A 14,575-nucleotide genomic window follows, 5' to 3' on the forward strand; every position below is an offset into this window, starting at 1 on the left:
TTCCACAGTGATGTCAAATTTGGGCGAAACTCCAACCGGCGGCCGGGGGATCCGGGATTCCTGGCGAGGTGGGGGTCGTGGCTATGGTTTGAGGGGTTGAGGAAGCTAGGGAGGTGGTTGAGCTTTGGGTGCGGTGGATTTGAAATCCATGGAGGGGAGTTCGCGGATTCGGTCGGCGAACGAGAGTCGCTCAAGCGTCTTCCATGGCGTCGGGAGGGAGAGGGAGTGAACCGAGAGAGAGAACGAGGGATTGGGCGCGGGGTGGGTGAAGGGCAGTGAGCGAGTTAAATGCGGCATACGGGGAGGGCCGGGAGAGCTCGACGGTCGGCACGTGGCGGCGACTAACGAACCTCGGTCATGGTTCCGTCATGGAGTAGTTGAAACAGGGCGCGTCGCGGACCGTCCGCCGCCCCAAGCGGACTGTCCGCGAGGCAGGGTGTTACACTTTCCTGGTTGGAGAGTCCTTAAAATTGATTCTAAAGTACTCTCTCCATTCCAAAATATAGGCCGTTTTAACTTTTAGGAATAATACTTCAAACAAGACAGCTGGTCTAGGATCATAATCAGCACTATACCAGTATCACCTCACTAGAACAACAATTCCTTATCATAATTTGCATATCAAATTATACATAAATGCCTCATATATATGCCAACCATATATACACAATTCAACTCGAGCAAATGATGCCAGTACAGCAAGCAAGGTGATTAACTAACAGCACATATGGCAAGAGCTGGCCCATCGCCCATACCAATCCAGTAATCTTCAGAAATAGTGGCCTCGATTCAATTTAATAACCTTTTAGAAATTGTGATCTTGGTTCGCACAACCTTACACTGCTCTGTTCAGTAGCCTCATTTCTAACTCAACACAACTCCCACATCTGTTGATTTGCTAAAATATTTGGGGCTCCACAGTCCACACTGCAGCAGCTTAAATCTAACATCCTTCAGCCAATCTCCAACTCAATGCACAAGACTTGGAATCATATGCAACTACTTGCTAGAGGACAGAGGCACAACCACACAAGTAACCTGCTAGCGCATATGCGCATAGCATGGATATGGATACAAAAAGAAAAAAGGTCTTTCTGCCAAGTTCACATAACTGGGATTACCGGTGCGTATAGGCAGATCTGTAAGAGGAACCTTTGCTTATATAGAGGATATTTGCAGCCCAAGGATAAAAAAGGGAAGCTATTGTCAAATGCAGGTAAGTAAAGAACGTGAATCAAGACCATGGCTCAAGCCATTTCCATTGCTGCCGTCCTTCAATTTTATTAAAAGCTTAGGCCATCAGTTAAGCACTATTTTTGTAGCGTAATCCAAAAAAAATGAAGCTGGACAAAATGAACTTAATAAAAGATGGACTTAGTTTCTGAGATCAGCCATGCATTCAGTTTCGCAATGTTACCTCATCAGAAATAGTATCTGGTTTCTAATTGAAAAATGCTCTTCAAATTTCCATCACTTGACTTACCTAAGCTTAAAATAACTTAAGTGCTTGACAAGGACAATGTAAAAAAATGTTTTACCAACATTTTCAGGTGACATAAAGTAACTGGAATTGACAAGGGTGTAAAGCGATTTTTCTTCCCAGTATAACATGTTGGATGGTATAAGAAAAACGAATTTGCACTAATGATAATCGAAAAATTGACAGGAACAATTATTTAAAATGTTTAGCCTCATCTGTGCCTATGAATTTCCAATGCTAAAATAAAATAAACCTAAAGAAGATTTTGAGAAGGTACTAATTCTTGCACAATCATTCAGTTCTTTCAAACTTGCAAATTAGAACAGTGAGAAGCATTAGTTACCGGCTCCATATTTACTTGAATCTATCAAAATATTGAAAAGGCCTGGAGAAAAATGCACAAAGTAGGAGGGCTAAACCCTGTTCAAAAACTTTCATCTATAGGTGGAAAATGAGTGTTAATTGAACAGAGACTGATTAAAAACATGATCGATGATCAATTACTTCACCACTAATCCTATAGTGAATATACCAATTTCCAAGAATAATAGAATAAGCCAAAGAACATGGAATGAAGATAGCTCTTCATGAATATCATGCCAAGTTGGTAGAACTACACAACAAGACATGGGCTTAGTCTATCTCCGATACTAGCTCAGACTCTAAGGTCTTAAGCATTCCTAGCAACAAATACAAATGACTGTTTAAGAGAAGTGACCAACAAAATATTAGTCACTCTCACATAGAATCACAGAATGCTAACCAACCTCTTTCTTTTGGTTCAGACAGATCTAGATGACAACAGCATATCAGTGAGAAGTCAGAAGTCAGAACATCACCAAGTTTGTTGAGGCACCAACCACAAATGGCTCCATCAGCAACCGCGTCAAGAAGTAGAATGTCACTCCGAGCATAATAGATATCGGGAGTGCAGGCAGTGCGTGCCGGCATATCGACAGCAAGATAAGGGTGCAGCCAAGTCCAGCAATGATGGCAAGGTAGCATGCATACACCGTCATCAGATCATACATAGCAGCTCTCCCAACAAGCACACTGTAGAAAACAAAATCACCAAGGCCCAGCTTGATGCCCCTGGTAGATTCAAACATCTCAAAATCCAGAGGCTCCGAGGATGAACTTTGCCTATGCTCCTCATCTGAAGCTGCATTGTTGGTAGATGCTGCCGACACCAGAGGCGCTGTCTCTTCTTCCTCATGCTGTTCAATTTGAATGACAGCATGCTGTGAATTCCCACCCTGATCTGATGGCAGCTCTGCTGAAGTCACTGGAACCTCCCTTTCAAGGTTATCCATTTGAAGCACAGAACCTCTTGATCTGTTCATCTCACCAATGCTTGATCGGCCTCTTCCAAGATCCCTCATCTCCACAACAGCATGGCTGGCATATTCATCCTGCTCCACCCGGTCATACCGGCTGCCACCAGCCCGACCAGAATCTGTCATGGTTTGCATCTCCACCGACCCCATGGCTGAAGCATAAGAGGAAGAGCTTGTCGCCGGGCCGACTGTAGGCCGGGACTCGTAGACGAGCGCTGGGAGCTCGTCATCCCTGGAGGAGGCCAGCTCCACAAGCATCCTGAGTGGTCCCCGCGGCGCGAGCACGGCGACGAGGTCGTACAGGGCGAGGGCGACGAGCATGATCCATGTGGTCCATTCGGGAAGCCTGGAGAGCCAGGCGGCGACGATGACGGCGAGCGCGACCATATACCCCTGGCGGACGAGGATGGGGACGGCGGACGCGAAGACAGAGAGGACGCCGACCGCGGCGCCGTTGAAGAGGAGCAGGAACGCGGTGGGCGCGTCGAGCGGGGCCGCGAGGCGGCGGAGCACCGCGGCGGCGATGGCGCCGCCCATGGAGAAGATGACGAAGAAGGCGGAGAAGCGCATGTAATTCTTGAGGAAGCCCGTGCAGCGGTAGTAGTAGAGCGCGACGAGGACGAAAGTGACGGCGGCGACGAGGGCGACGAAGACCGCGGCATCGAGAAGCGCGCCGAGGAGCTTCTGGCCCGGGGTGTCGTTGGGGGACTCGAGGTAGACGAGCGTCGCCGCGGTGACTGGCGGAGGCGAGCCCCCCGCGGACCCGGAGGACGGCGGCGAGAGGAGGGAGATGAGAAGCACGACGAGGGCCATGCAGATTGAGACCGGGGACATGACCGCCAGAACCTCCGCGCCGAGGCTGTCGAGCACGGAGGAGGCGCTTTGCGGATCCTCCGCGGCGGGCTCCGGCGCCGGTGAGGCGGCGGACGGATCCATGCGGCGGAGGGGGAGATCGATGGGGGGAGAATTTCTCCCTCGCTCCTCGGCGTGAGACCGACCGGAGCCGGAGTTTTGGGGTTTTTCGATTTGGTCCACGCGCTTGTACAAAATCGCGTAAATTTCACTGTTGAAGTTTGAACCAACCATTCGAGCCACCGTTTGTTTCTAGAAAACTGCTCAAATTTTATCTTATTTATCTCCATCAGATATGAATAGAATAAAGTATATCCACCGTGAATGAAGTTTCATTATAGTTTTATTTTGGTTCAACAAGTTGCAAGCATATTACGATGCATCAAATTGCTGAATACGGTGGCTTGCGGTTAAATATAGTGCACTGATGAAATCTGCGCCTGCAGTACGTTGTGGTGGATTCTACTCTTTTTTTATGGAGAAGGTGGATTCTATTGAGCAGCTTCATTCTTGACCGACTGGGCGGAGGTATTTTGGGAAAAAAAATCTCCAACAGATTACTCACTCTTTCATTTGAGAAGGAACAGATTGCTCACTCTTCTTCCTATAATAATAAATTATTTTTTTGTAATTGGAGGTGCTACAACAAATTACCAATTTTATCTCCAATATTAAAATATATTTAGCGTTTTCCTCTTACATAAATCTAGCAGAATTTATTTGTCTTTGAGTTTCCTGTTGCAGTACTGGCAACTAAAAATATAAAAGTATTATTAGTGATCGAGAAAGAAAATAGGTATAATGTGTTGGAGATACTCTACGTCTCGCATGATGCGGAGCCCAGCCCATTCGAAACTATGGTACCAGCAACCGCTTTCTCCTCTGGATCGGGATTTAGTGACTTGGCTCTCACAAGGTGACTTGCGCTAAAGGACAAAAATAATTACTGTAGCAATGGTGCTGCAGTGGATACTATAGCAAAATACTGTAGTATGCGTATTGTTTTGTAACGTAACACGAAAACTATTCATCCAGATCTGACCATTGATCTTACAATAAACGGCTCTCAAAGGGTGGTAAGTCACTGCTACGGTGCTCGGTGACTTACCTTCTCCTCTGCTTGTTTTTCCGCAATGTGATAGTCCGTCTGACTAGTCTGCTGTGGATTAATTTTTGACTCAGGAATCATCAGGACATATAGGGCGTGATGGGTTCCCTGGCTTAGGCCAAGCTTGTGTAATGCAGTCTCGTCGTGTTTGGTTGCCTGCACAAGCACTTTAAGTGAAAAGATTTTTTGGATGTCGTCTAGAGGGGAGGTGAATAGGTGTTTTTAAATTTCTGCATAAATCAGCACTTAAAAACAAAGTCAGAGCACAGACCGGTCGAAGACTTAACCGCAGAAACAAAATAGCTAACCAGTCAGACCAGTTGGAGTGACCGGTCAGATCGGTCCTAGGCAGAACCTGCCCAATATTAGAGTTTCTCCCCTCTTTTGACTCTAGCACAAAAACAATTTGGTGTAGTGCCTCTGCAGGTGTTATATAATATATTTCAAGTCCATGTAGTGGCGAATCTGGCTCAAAAATATAGAGGGGGTTCATATTCACTCTCTTCTTCTTCCTCCTCTCTTTCTCTTCTTCTTCCTCCTCTCTTTCTTTTCTTCTTCCTCCCCTCTTCCTCTTCATTGTTTCTTCCAAAAAATTAAGAGGGGGCTTAGGGGGGTATCCATGGGTCTTAGGGAGGTAGGGGGCTTAATCCCCCTAGCCCCCCTTGTAAATCCGCCCTGAGTCTCTGCACACACAGAAACAAAGCAACCAAGTAGATCGAAGCGGAAGCACAAAGTAAAGCTAGAGAAATGAATAGTGAGGCAAACCACAAGGAGACACAAAGATTTGTTTCCCGAAGTTCAGATTCACCAAAGTGAATCCTACGTCTCCGTTGAGGAACTTGTCGGGCTTGAGTCTCTTGCAACTCGATCTTTTGAGTTGGATCTTTTTCAACCACTTCTCATTTCCACTATCTTGATCTTTTCCACCAAGAGGGCAAGATCACGCCCGCACAGACTTGCCGCTGCTCACCACACTGTCGAGAGCTAGCCGGCGACGCCTAGCCGTCTAGGAGGCTCACCTCCAAGAGTAACAAATGCAAATTTGAATTTTTGACGAAACCAAGAGTGCTCAAGCTATGGTTGCTCTCAGCTGCTCTAAATGCAGCTCTCACAATGGCCACTTTGCTCACACACTGAATCTCTCAACCCAATCAAATGATATGCAATCTAGTTAACACAACTCACAAAGAGTGTTGGGAAGAGCTAGCTGGTCAAGAAAAAACTTCAAGAAGCTCAGAATAAGTTAAGGAACCAGCAGCCCTCGTAAGAGAGGGTCAAAAGGTATAAATACCCACCATTTAAAAACTAGTCGTTAGAGCTGTCAGTGCAGACCGGTCTGAACCAGAAACTAGCCGTTACTCCCAGACCGGTCAGGACCAGAGAACCCCAAACCCCTGTTTATAAGACCCTACTTAATCCATCAAGTCAAGACTTAATCATTCAACTATTTTTAAGTTAGTTCTCAGAGATTTTCTCTCAGTATCCTCACTTGGGTGATCTATGAGCACTTTTGACCGAGTCAAATAATCAATATTGCATCCCTCTTGATAGTACGACATACATATACTCAAGATTAAATATAAAACACAATTCAACCACTTGAGTCTTGAATTACTTTCAGTCTTGCCATACTTTGACTTTGTCAATCTTGGGATTTCAACATTGCATTCTCTTTTCTTGAGCAAATCCATACTTGAACTAGTGACTTAGGAATTCCAACTCTTAGGAAAATATATCCTTGAATCCAAGTCACTCCATAATATACTTGATGCGTTGCATTGTTTCTCCCAGAATAGCTTAGATATGATACTTCGAAAACCTCACGGATACTAGCAACTTCACCCTAGTAATTCACACATGGTAAACCGTCGCTACACCAAAACTTGCTTAGTCCCTCGCACTAGTCATCTTGGTTGGTTTCTTCATCACTTACTCTTATCACATTAAGTTAAGTTTTGCACATCAACAATGAATTTTATTTGAACTTTCTATTTGATTTTTGAGCTTGATCTCACATATAATATTTTATATCTCAAACTTCCTCCAAACATCAATGACTTGAATAAGAAATAATCTCATACATGTGTTTTGCTTTGCAATCATTCTTTTAATCAAACACTTCTTAATTTATGTCAAGCCATATAAAGAAACCTCTTAATATTACTGCATGAACACTTGTTTCTTGTTTCTCTTCACAATATATTTGACTTTTACTAATATTTGTCTTCTGTTTGATTCTATATCACATGAGCTAATGACAATAATTGATTTGCAAATATATTTCTGCTCATAACAACTTCAATAATATTGTTAGTCTTTTAATTATTGTTGTCAATCGACTCACCAAAACCTATTAAAACCTAGATGCACTTATACTAAGCCAGACTTATCTAATGCAGCGAGGACCCTCTAGCTTGGCTCCGCTAGAATGCCGGAATCGAACGTACTTGGTAAGCCAGGCTTGTACAAGCTAGGCATGCCTACAAGCTAACGGTGGGCATGTGAGCGCATGTTTCACCATCGTATGTTTGTTTACCCCCTACTGCGCCGCCGTTCCAAGCTTTGCCGCTTCTGAGCTGCTTGCCTCCGATCTCTGCAGCGGCCGCTGAGCTCCACCCGCTGTGCTAAGCCGGCGCGACATGGGGGCAGCAGCTGCATCTACGACTTGCTCGGCCACGGTGGTGACCATCTCTGCAGAACTGGATGCCAAGGCTGAGATGAAGAGCGGAGCCACATGCTTGAACGGACTGTTGCGCCCTCGTGCTTGACGATTTGGGATAGATGCTAGGCTGGTGTCCAGCAGCAAAAGGGGGAGCAGAGTGTGCTAGCGTTGCTGATTGATTCAGAGATTGTGTCAAATCGATTGGGGAAACGCTCGTCCTGCAGATTGGGGAAATAAACTCATGAGATTGAGAGCTTGCCGAGTGGTGGAGAGTGAGGTGACAGAAATACACAGCCCGGCAATCTCTTCTTGCAGCAAACGATGATCCTAGCATCACGGAGAAGGGAGAAAGCAGGGGGCGCGGAGTGCGCACCGGGTCGGCAGAGCAGAGCTCGATTTGGCGGTGCGGAATCTTGATTCCGCAGCAGCGGACCTCGATTCGCCGTCGGGGAAGGAGCCCAGCAGCTCCAGCCCGCCGCCGCGCGGCGACGGAGCTGCACGCACGCGGCGGAGCTCCCGCTGAGCTCGCTGGCCCGCGCGCCCGGCTGATATCCCGCTCTCGCGGCTGCGGTTCTCACGTGGCGGTGCTTCCAGTGTTGCCGTCTAATTTGGTAAGAGGCACAGATACGGATGTGTATTGGTATCGGATACCGATACGCGGATACGGCAATTTCCTAAACAAACCCACACACGGGTATATTTTAACTATTTTTTAATAAATAATAATAGTGCATAATAAATTACAAAATAGATATTCTAATTCAACATAGAGACATTAAAAATCTATTACACTCAAAATAACATGATAGCAGCAGGTTCTAAATTAAAAAATAATTAAAAGGTAGTAGCAAACTAGGCGGGGCGCACTGGCTCAGATCTAAATTGGATTGGGGAGGGAGAGGAACTCACCTAAGCAGGGGGCACGAGGCAGGGTGCAGTCACGGACTCGCCGTCGCAGGGGATTGTTGGCGTTGCAGCCGGCCGGGCGCCGTCGCGGTCGCAGTCGCGGGGGCTCGTCACGGACTCGCCGTCGCAGGGGATAGTTAGCGTTGCAGCCGGCCGGGCGTCGTCGGCCCGTCGCGGTCGCAGTCGTGGGGGCTCGTTGCCGGCGAGGGCGGAGGGTGGTCGCCGGCGGCGGCGGGCGGTGGACACAGGCACTTCGTGGGGAAGTCTCGCCCAGTCGCGAGGCAGCGGCGACTGCGTCTGCGGGAGGCAGACTGCGCGTGGGAGGGAGGGGTCGGGAGTAGAGCAACGCAGAAGGTTAGGCCGGGCCGTATCGATGGCAAGGATACGTATCCTTCTTTTCTTAGTTTTCGGCCTATTTAAATTGGGATACGCGAACACATCGCGGATACATATCCGGTGCGTATCTGTATCGGATACGTCTCCGACACAGGATACGCGCCTACCCTGGCGTTTCCGTGTTTCTGAGCTAATTTGTGTTTCTGAGCTAATTTGAGCCCGCGGGGAGCATCGCGGCGGTGAGCGAGGAGCACGCTGCACGAGCTACCGGTTAGAAGAGAGGAGGTGAGAAGACCAATGGCTCACCGGTTAGAAAGATGTGGTGACGCCACTCACATATGCCAGCAAACCAAACACAACCAAATAAAACCAGGCTTCGTTTATACCTGCAACCAAACACAGCTACAAAGGCTTGCAATAGCCTGGCTAGGGTCCTGGTCATGCATACATCTAGATTAGGCTTGGGCTAGCCCAACCATCCAATCACACCCATACTATCTCCGTTGTTTGCATTTTCTAACGTAGCATTTAGGGGGTGTTTAGTTTTCAAAAAAAAAAATCTACAGTACCCATCACATCGAATCTTCGAACACATGCATGAAATATTGAATGCAGTTGAAAAAAATAACTAATTACACAGTTTGACTGATTAGGACGAGACAAATCTTTTAAAACTAATTAATCCAAGATTATATATTAATTATCAAATAACAACAAAAATATGCTACAGTACCCAAACCCAAACTTTTTCGCCAACTAAACACCCCCTTAGTACAGTAACAAAATGGATACCGAAAACTTCACTCTGCTATCCACGCATCATCTTTTGCTCGTGTTGTGGCTGCTCTTATTCCTCAAGTCCAGTGAGCTCACTATACTGCCTCAACTTTGTGCTCCATTATGCACTGGTTCAGTCATAGCAAATTTTGTGTTTTTTAATAGCCAGGCATTTCTAAGTCTCTAGGATAAAGAATGCATTCCAGATACAAAAAAAGGGTGCATAATTGCATGTCTATATATGAGACAACTTTATTGGGGCCTCAGTTGTCTTCAAGATCAAAACAGTACCCACAAATTCAGTCTTCTGGGAGAAGGAAAAAACATTTCCGCTATTGTTCATCAAACACAAAACTAATCCACAGTTCACACTCGGAGTCAGTGCTGGAATACAACAGGGAATTGGAGAAGTCATCTGCCATTATCTAAGCACACTAAGATTTATTGCGACTGGCCTTCTCCTCGATACCAGACTGCGAAAACCTCTTCCTCAGGACCTCAAGGACTTCTTCCATCTTCACATCCTTGACTCTGAGCAGCACCATTGCATGGTACAGCAGATCAGCCATCTCCGAAGCCGTGCGAGATTGGTCCTCATTCTCCAGCAGTGTTTGGATCAGTTCACCTGCTTCTTCACTGGAAAATATGCAAAAGGAGCAATTAACAAACAAATCCTGACACAGAGGCAAATGAATGAGGCCTGCAACTATGCTAAGAGTTATCTTTTTTTTTCTTCTGCCACACAGGGTGTCTTGTTAGTTGAGGCAAATGAAAAAAAAAACACTGTAACTATGCTACGAGTTATATCTTGCATAGCACCTGCCACTGCTGATTTATGATACCAAATTTAATTTATATAAGAAAAAAACATAAGATAATTGCATTAAAAGTTTTCGAATAAGGATAAAGAGAAGAATCAGACATTAGGACCATTTTAACATGCGGAGTATCAGATTGGGAAGCAAATATGTTCTGACTAGATCTGTCGTGGTACCTTTTATTCTCCATGTGCATTCTACCATGTGAAATTGTTGAAAGGAGTGGCTAAAAATGAATTTAAAGAATTTATATTGTTAGATAGCTAAGGACAAAACAGTCAAGCTAAAAATGAATATAAACACAATTCCTTTTTGTTTACAAATCACTAAGTTGCTGTATACTAAACAGTCCTATCATATGGACCACATACAATGTATGATATTAGCTCCAGAAATACTTGTTTACGTTTAAAACTAGGAATACGCTGATGGCGGCACCATTCTTTAATATATATACATTTATTCACAAAACAGTCAACTGCACACATTTTATATATTTTGGTCTCCTATGCCAATTAATTCTGTTGTGCCAAGTCAATCCATCAATTCTTCAATCGAATAAAGTACTATGGAATCATAAATAAACACAACTGAGGTATCAAGCTACAAAAACGTGCAACATAATATGACAATCAGGAGGAGATTTCTCTAGTGGATTATTCCATTGTGCCACAAACATTTAAAGCTGGCGGAAGTTCCCTGTTGAACCTTTGTGATCCTTGATGCACAAAACAGTTTTGAATGTTTAGATTCATCACAACTGAGAAGGGCCTATTACTTTAATAAAATTACTTCCATAATGTTACCAACCATTTTGTAATCTAAAAATATTATGACCAAAACCACTGATTCGACTGCACCTCAGAAAATATGAACAGTTAAATTGAAGTTGACCCGAGCACACATGCTCACTGTGACAATCAAAAACCATATGTTAACAAAACTGTGAACTATCAAATAAATTGACAGCAAGAATACACAGGAACAAACTGATATCCCGTAAAAGAAACATACGTGGACAGCTAAAGATGGCAAGGAGACAGATATAGCACAAGATAATAAGGATATCAACAAACACATTGGTCTATTTTAAAAATGCACAACTTAGTAAACCGGGCGAGAAAAGGCTCCGTGCTTTTCTATTTGTTGTCATACCATTAATTTTATTGACACTTTTTATAACACAGTACCAAAAAATCAGAAGAAACATAAAATTACTGACCGTATTTTTGAGCACAGCAGCTGGTTATCAAGCAGTAATTTTTTTGTCCATGATGGCTTGCCACTTCCATCAGTCGCCTCCTCCTGCCGTCTACTAATCGTATCTTCGAGTGAGTATAGGGTTATTGTGACCTGCCTATCTTCGTTGGGCTGAGAAGGTAGATCACATTTTAACCATAATCACTTCTAGAAGTCTATTGCAGGAAAGGATAACTTAATAATGGGTACCTTCGAACCTTGTAGAGCATCATAAACTGAAGTATAATAACAGGTTTCTGCTCCTGTGTGGCAGGTAGGTCCATCAGGCTTTCCAAGGTATATTATCTAAGTTTCACGAGAAATAAAACTTTAACGTATTTAGTACCCGCATATGTCAAAGCGAAAGTATTCATGCATGATGCAGGATATGCTTACAGAATCACGGTCACAATCCAGGAAAATGTCATGCACATTAATGAAGTTCATGGATGTCTCCCCTTTTGTCCACAACGAAGACCGCGAGCGGCTAAAGAATGTAGCTTTCTTGGTTGATATAGTTTTTGCAAGGGCTTCTTTGTTGGCAAACCCCTGCATAAGAATGGCTCCAGTATCCACATTTTGTGCAATAGCAACGGCCAACCCTTTGCTGTCCCACTTCACACTGTCTAGTAATGTGTCAACCTGGTTTTTTGACAAGCACAATAATAAACCTATGTTAGGCATTAATGAAAGTTTAAACTGTATCTTAGAAGAAGAAACAGATAGTCAGCCTGTTCTGATGGATAGAAACGACTAGCTGGGATGAATCTGGCTGGGCTGACCAGCCCAGCCGTTCGGCCGGTGGGCTGAATCTAGCTGGGGATTTTAATTTTTATGGGGCTTTGGTGCCGGGAATGGGCAGATGGTTGCCTCCACTGGCTGGGCTACTGGCACCAGCCAGCCACCAGCCCAGCCATCCGAACGGACTGATTATCTTTCCATTCACAGCTGATGGTGGCATGGTGCAAAATCAGCAGTGCTAGTGCAAAAAACTGAATTAGCTGTATTACCTACTACCAGAGTGTACAGCAGAAAGATATTGATATTCAAAAGGTTAGAAGAATATGTCTGCATGTTAAGGAAAGACAGATGAACCCTAAATTCTCCAAGCAAGCACGAGATATATATAATTGCCCAAACCAATTACATATTTACATAAACTCCACCAGCATTAATGTCTTAGTAGAAAATGCATTTTAAGAGAATATTCTGTGGGAAAAAATGCATCTTGGTCTATATATAAGCACAAAATGGAGGATCCAATGTTCCGATTGTCCTTAGTTCCTTTAAACTTGTGGAAATTTAAATCTGAAGCACTGCAAAAGCCTCACTTTTGTGAAACATCACCTGCTACGGAGGTTACCTTCCAAAAAACAGAAGCACTTTACTAGGTGGAACAGCAGTCAGCAATGATAATTGCATCATTCTTAACGTGTTATGCAGTAGACAACTATAATAGCAACTTATCAAATCTCCAACATCACCAATTTACAAATGATGACGAAATGCATAAAGTAGGATAGATCAGGGAGTTCAGGACTACGAGTATGCGCTTCAGGTTCTAATAAATTATCCAGACAAATCACAAATGCATAAAATGGCTTGCGTCGGTTCCAGCATTGGTGCTCACAGTTCGCCCCAGTCCCCAATTGATTTCGCACCTATGGCAACAAAAAAGTAAAGAAAAAAAAGCAAAAAACAATTCCAAACCTTGGGGTCGACGGCTAGCGCTCCTAGCGCAGACTGAGCGGAGCCGGCCGCCACGGAGACAGCCGGGTCCCTGCGCCGCCATCCCGGGGCCGAAGCCGAGGCCGCGGCGGCGCGAAGGTTGGGGTGTGACGTCCCACTGCAGAAGTGGACGCCGCGGCTCGGGGACGAGGAGGAGGACACGAGGGCGCGAGCCGGTGCGGCCGCCGGAGCCGCCGCCATCTGCGTCCGTCGGTCAGGCACGCGCGGCTCGAGCGTGAGTGCTTGACGTGACCTGGTCACTCGGGAGTCATCATGCTCTCTGCTTTGGTCAGGTGGCGGGCCCAGGCCTCCTGAGGCGGGCCTGGTTGCTTGTTGAGCCCGCAGAGAGAGATCGCTGGGATAAGCCTGGCCCAGCCCACCAAGTCAAAAGCCTTTTTTTTTCTTAAAAATGAACGGGTAAAAAACCGGCACTTCCTCTTAGAGTCTTTTTTTTTTTGAAAAGTATTCCTCTTAGAGTCACACACACACGGACAACGGCTCAACGGCCCCCAACCGGTGTGGTTTTTGTGGTTATTAGTGGCAAAAAAAAAACTGTTTGAACGATATGATCCTGCGATCCGTTTGACAATAATGTCAACATTTAGCTATGAAGCAATATAAACAAAATTGGTTTAGAAGAACTCCTCACCAAACATAATGATAGTGAACATCAACGGAGCCGCTAATCGTACGTGCGTTCACGTCCAACAAATGGTAGGTTCCACATTTTTTCTTCTTTTCTATTTCTTCTTCAAAAAATATTCGTTGCGAACCGTCTTCTCGGTGGAAATATAAAAATCTCTTAAAAATTATAATTATAATTGCTAGTATTCAAAAAGTTTCAAATGATACACATCCATTGCGCATCATGAAATATATTTTGTGGCAAAAATTGAGATGCAAAATCATTCTCTAAAAATTCATATAAAAATAACAAATTTCTTATGCAAGTGCACTACAGGACAAATTCATAGGAATTTTTCTTTTAGGGCCTCGTACACTTTGAGTTTATCATTTTTGTTTGAATTTTTCTAAATTGAGTATGCATAATCTTAATTTTTTAATGTATGCATTATTGATGCAAGCGAGGCGGGTTGCGGCTGCCCGGCCCGCGTCCGCACCCGCCGCGATAGATTTTGCGGAGCAACGCAGCAACCCGCATGCCGCCGCATAATTTTTGCGGTGCATTGCGGCAGCCCGCGTGCCTCCCCGCCATGTGAATGTCGCATAGCGAGGCGGAAGTCCTCACCACGTGCTCATCGTTTTACCAGAGGAAGCAACCAGTAAAAAGGAAACAAACAGGGACGCTGTCGAAAGTGGAGGCAAGCCAAT

General features: G+C 44.9%; 2 protein-coding genes and 1 long non-coding RNA gene across 3 annotated transcripts; all 3 read right to left on the reverse strand.

Moving 5' to 3' along the window:
* Positions 1 to 613: 613 nt before the first annotated feature.
* On the reverse strand, positions 614 to 3,849 carry LOC120673501 (presenilin-like protein At1g08700). The gene has a single exon (XM_039954350.1). It carries the CDS (start codon positions 3,751 to 3,753, stop codon positions 2,308 to 2,310), a length of 1,446 nt encoding a protein of 481 aa, XP_039810284.1. The 5' UTR covers positions 3,754 to 3,849; the 3' UTR covers positions 614 to 2,307.
* A 3,070-nt stretch (positions 3,850 to 6,919) lies between these two features.
* LOC120673502 lies at positions 6,920 to 8,027 on the reverse strand. The gene is made up of 2 exons (XR_005674670.1): positions 7,813 to 8,027; positions 6,920 to 7,657 (listed from the first exon to the last, which is right to left on the reverse strand). It is a non-coding gene; the product is annotated as an uncharacterized LOC120673502 (long non-coding RNA).
* Positions 8,028 to 9,669: 1,642 nt separating this feature from the next.
* Positions 9,670 to 13,512, reverse strand: LOC120673506 (histidine biosynthesis bifunctional protein hisIE, chloroplastic-like). The gene is made up of 5 exons (XM_039954358.1): positions 13,226 to 13,512; positions 11,912 to 12,157; positions 11,726 to 11,821; positions 11,499 to 11,647; positions 9,670 to 10,094 (listed from the first exon to the last, which is right to left on the reverse strand). The coding sequence occupies exons 1-5, from the start codon at positions 13,442 to 13,444 to the stop codon at positions 9,893 to 9,895; spliced, it is 912 nt and encodes a 303-aa protein (XP_039810292.1). The 5' UTR covers positions 13,445 to 13,512; the 3' UTR covers positions 9,670 to 9,892.
* Positions 13,513 to 14,575: the final 1,063 nt, after the last annotated feature.

This window comes from Panicum virgatum, chromosome 5N, assembly GCF_016808335.1.
Source record: "Panicum virgatum strain AP13 chromosome 5N, P.virgatum_v5, whole genome shotgun sequence".
Taxonomy (NCBI): Eukaryota; Viridiplantae; Streptophyta; class Magnoliopsida; order Poales; family Poaceae; genus Panicum; species Panicum virgatum.

What these genes read in the sequence shown, in the direction of transcription:
- LOC120673501 (XM_039954350.1), bottom strand. Translation starts at nt 3,753, where the DNA reads ATGGATCCGTCCGCCGCCTCACCGGCGCCGGAGCCCGCCGCGGAGGAT.
- LOC120673506 (XM_039954358.1), bottom strand. Translation starts at nt 13,444, where the DNA reads ATGGCGGCGGCTCCGGCGGCCGCACCGGCTCGCGCCCTCGTGTCCTCC. An exon ending in CGCTAGCCGTCGACCCCAAG is followed by an intron (nt 12,158 to 13,225) that starts GTTTGGAATTGT and finishes TCAAAAAACCAG; the next exon opens with GTTGACACATTACTAGACAG. An exon ending in ATGCTCTACAAGGTTCGAAG is followed by an intron (nt 11,648 to 11,725) that starts GTACCCATTATT and finishes CTACCTTCTCAG; the next exon opens with CCCAACGAAGATAGGCAGGT.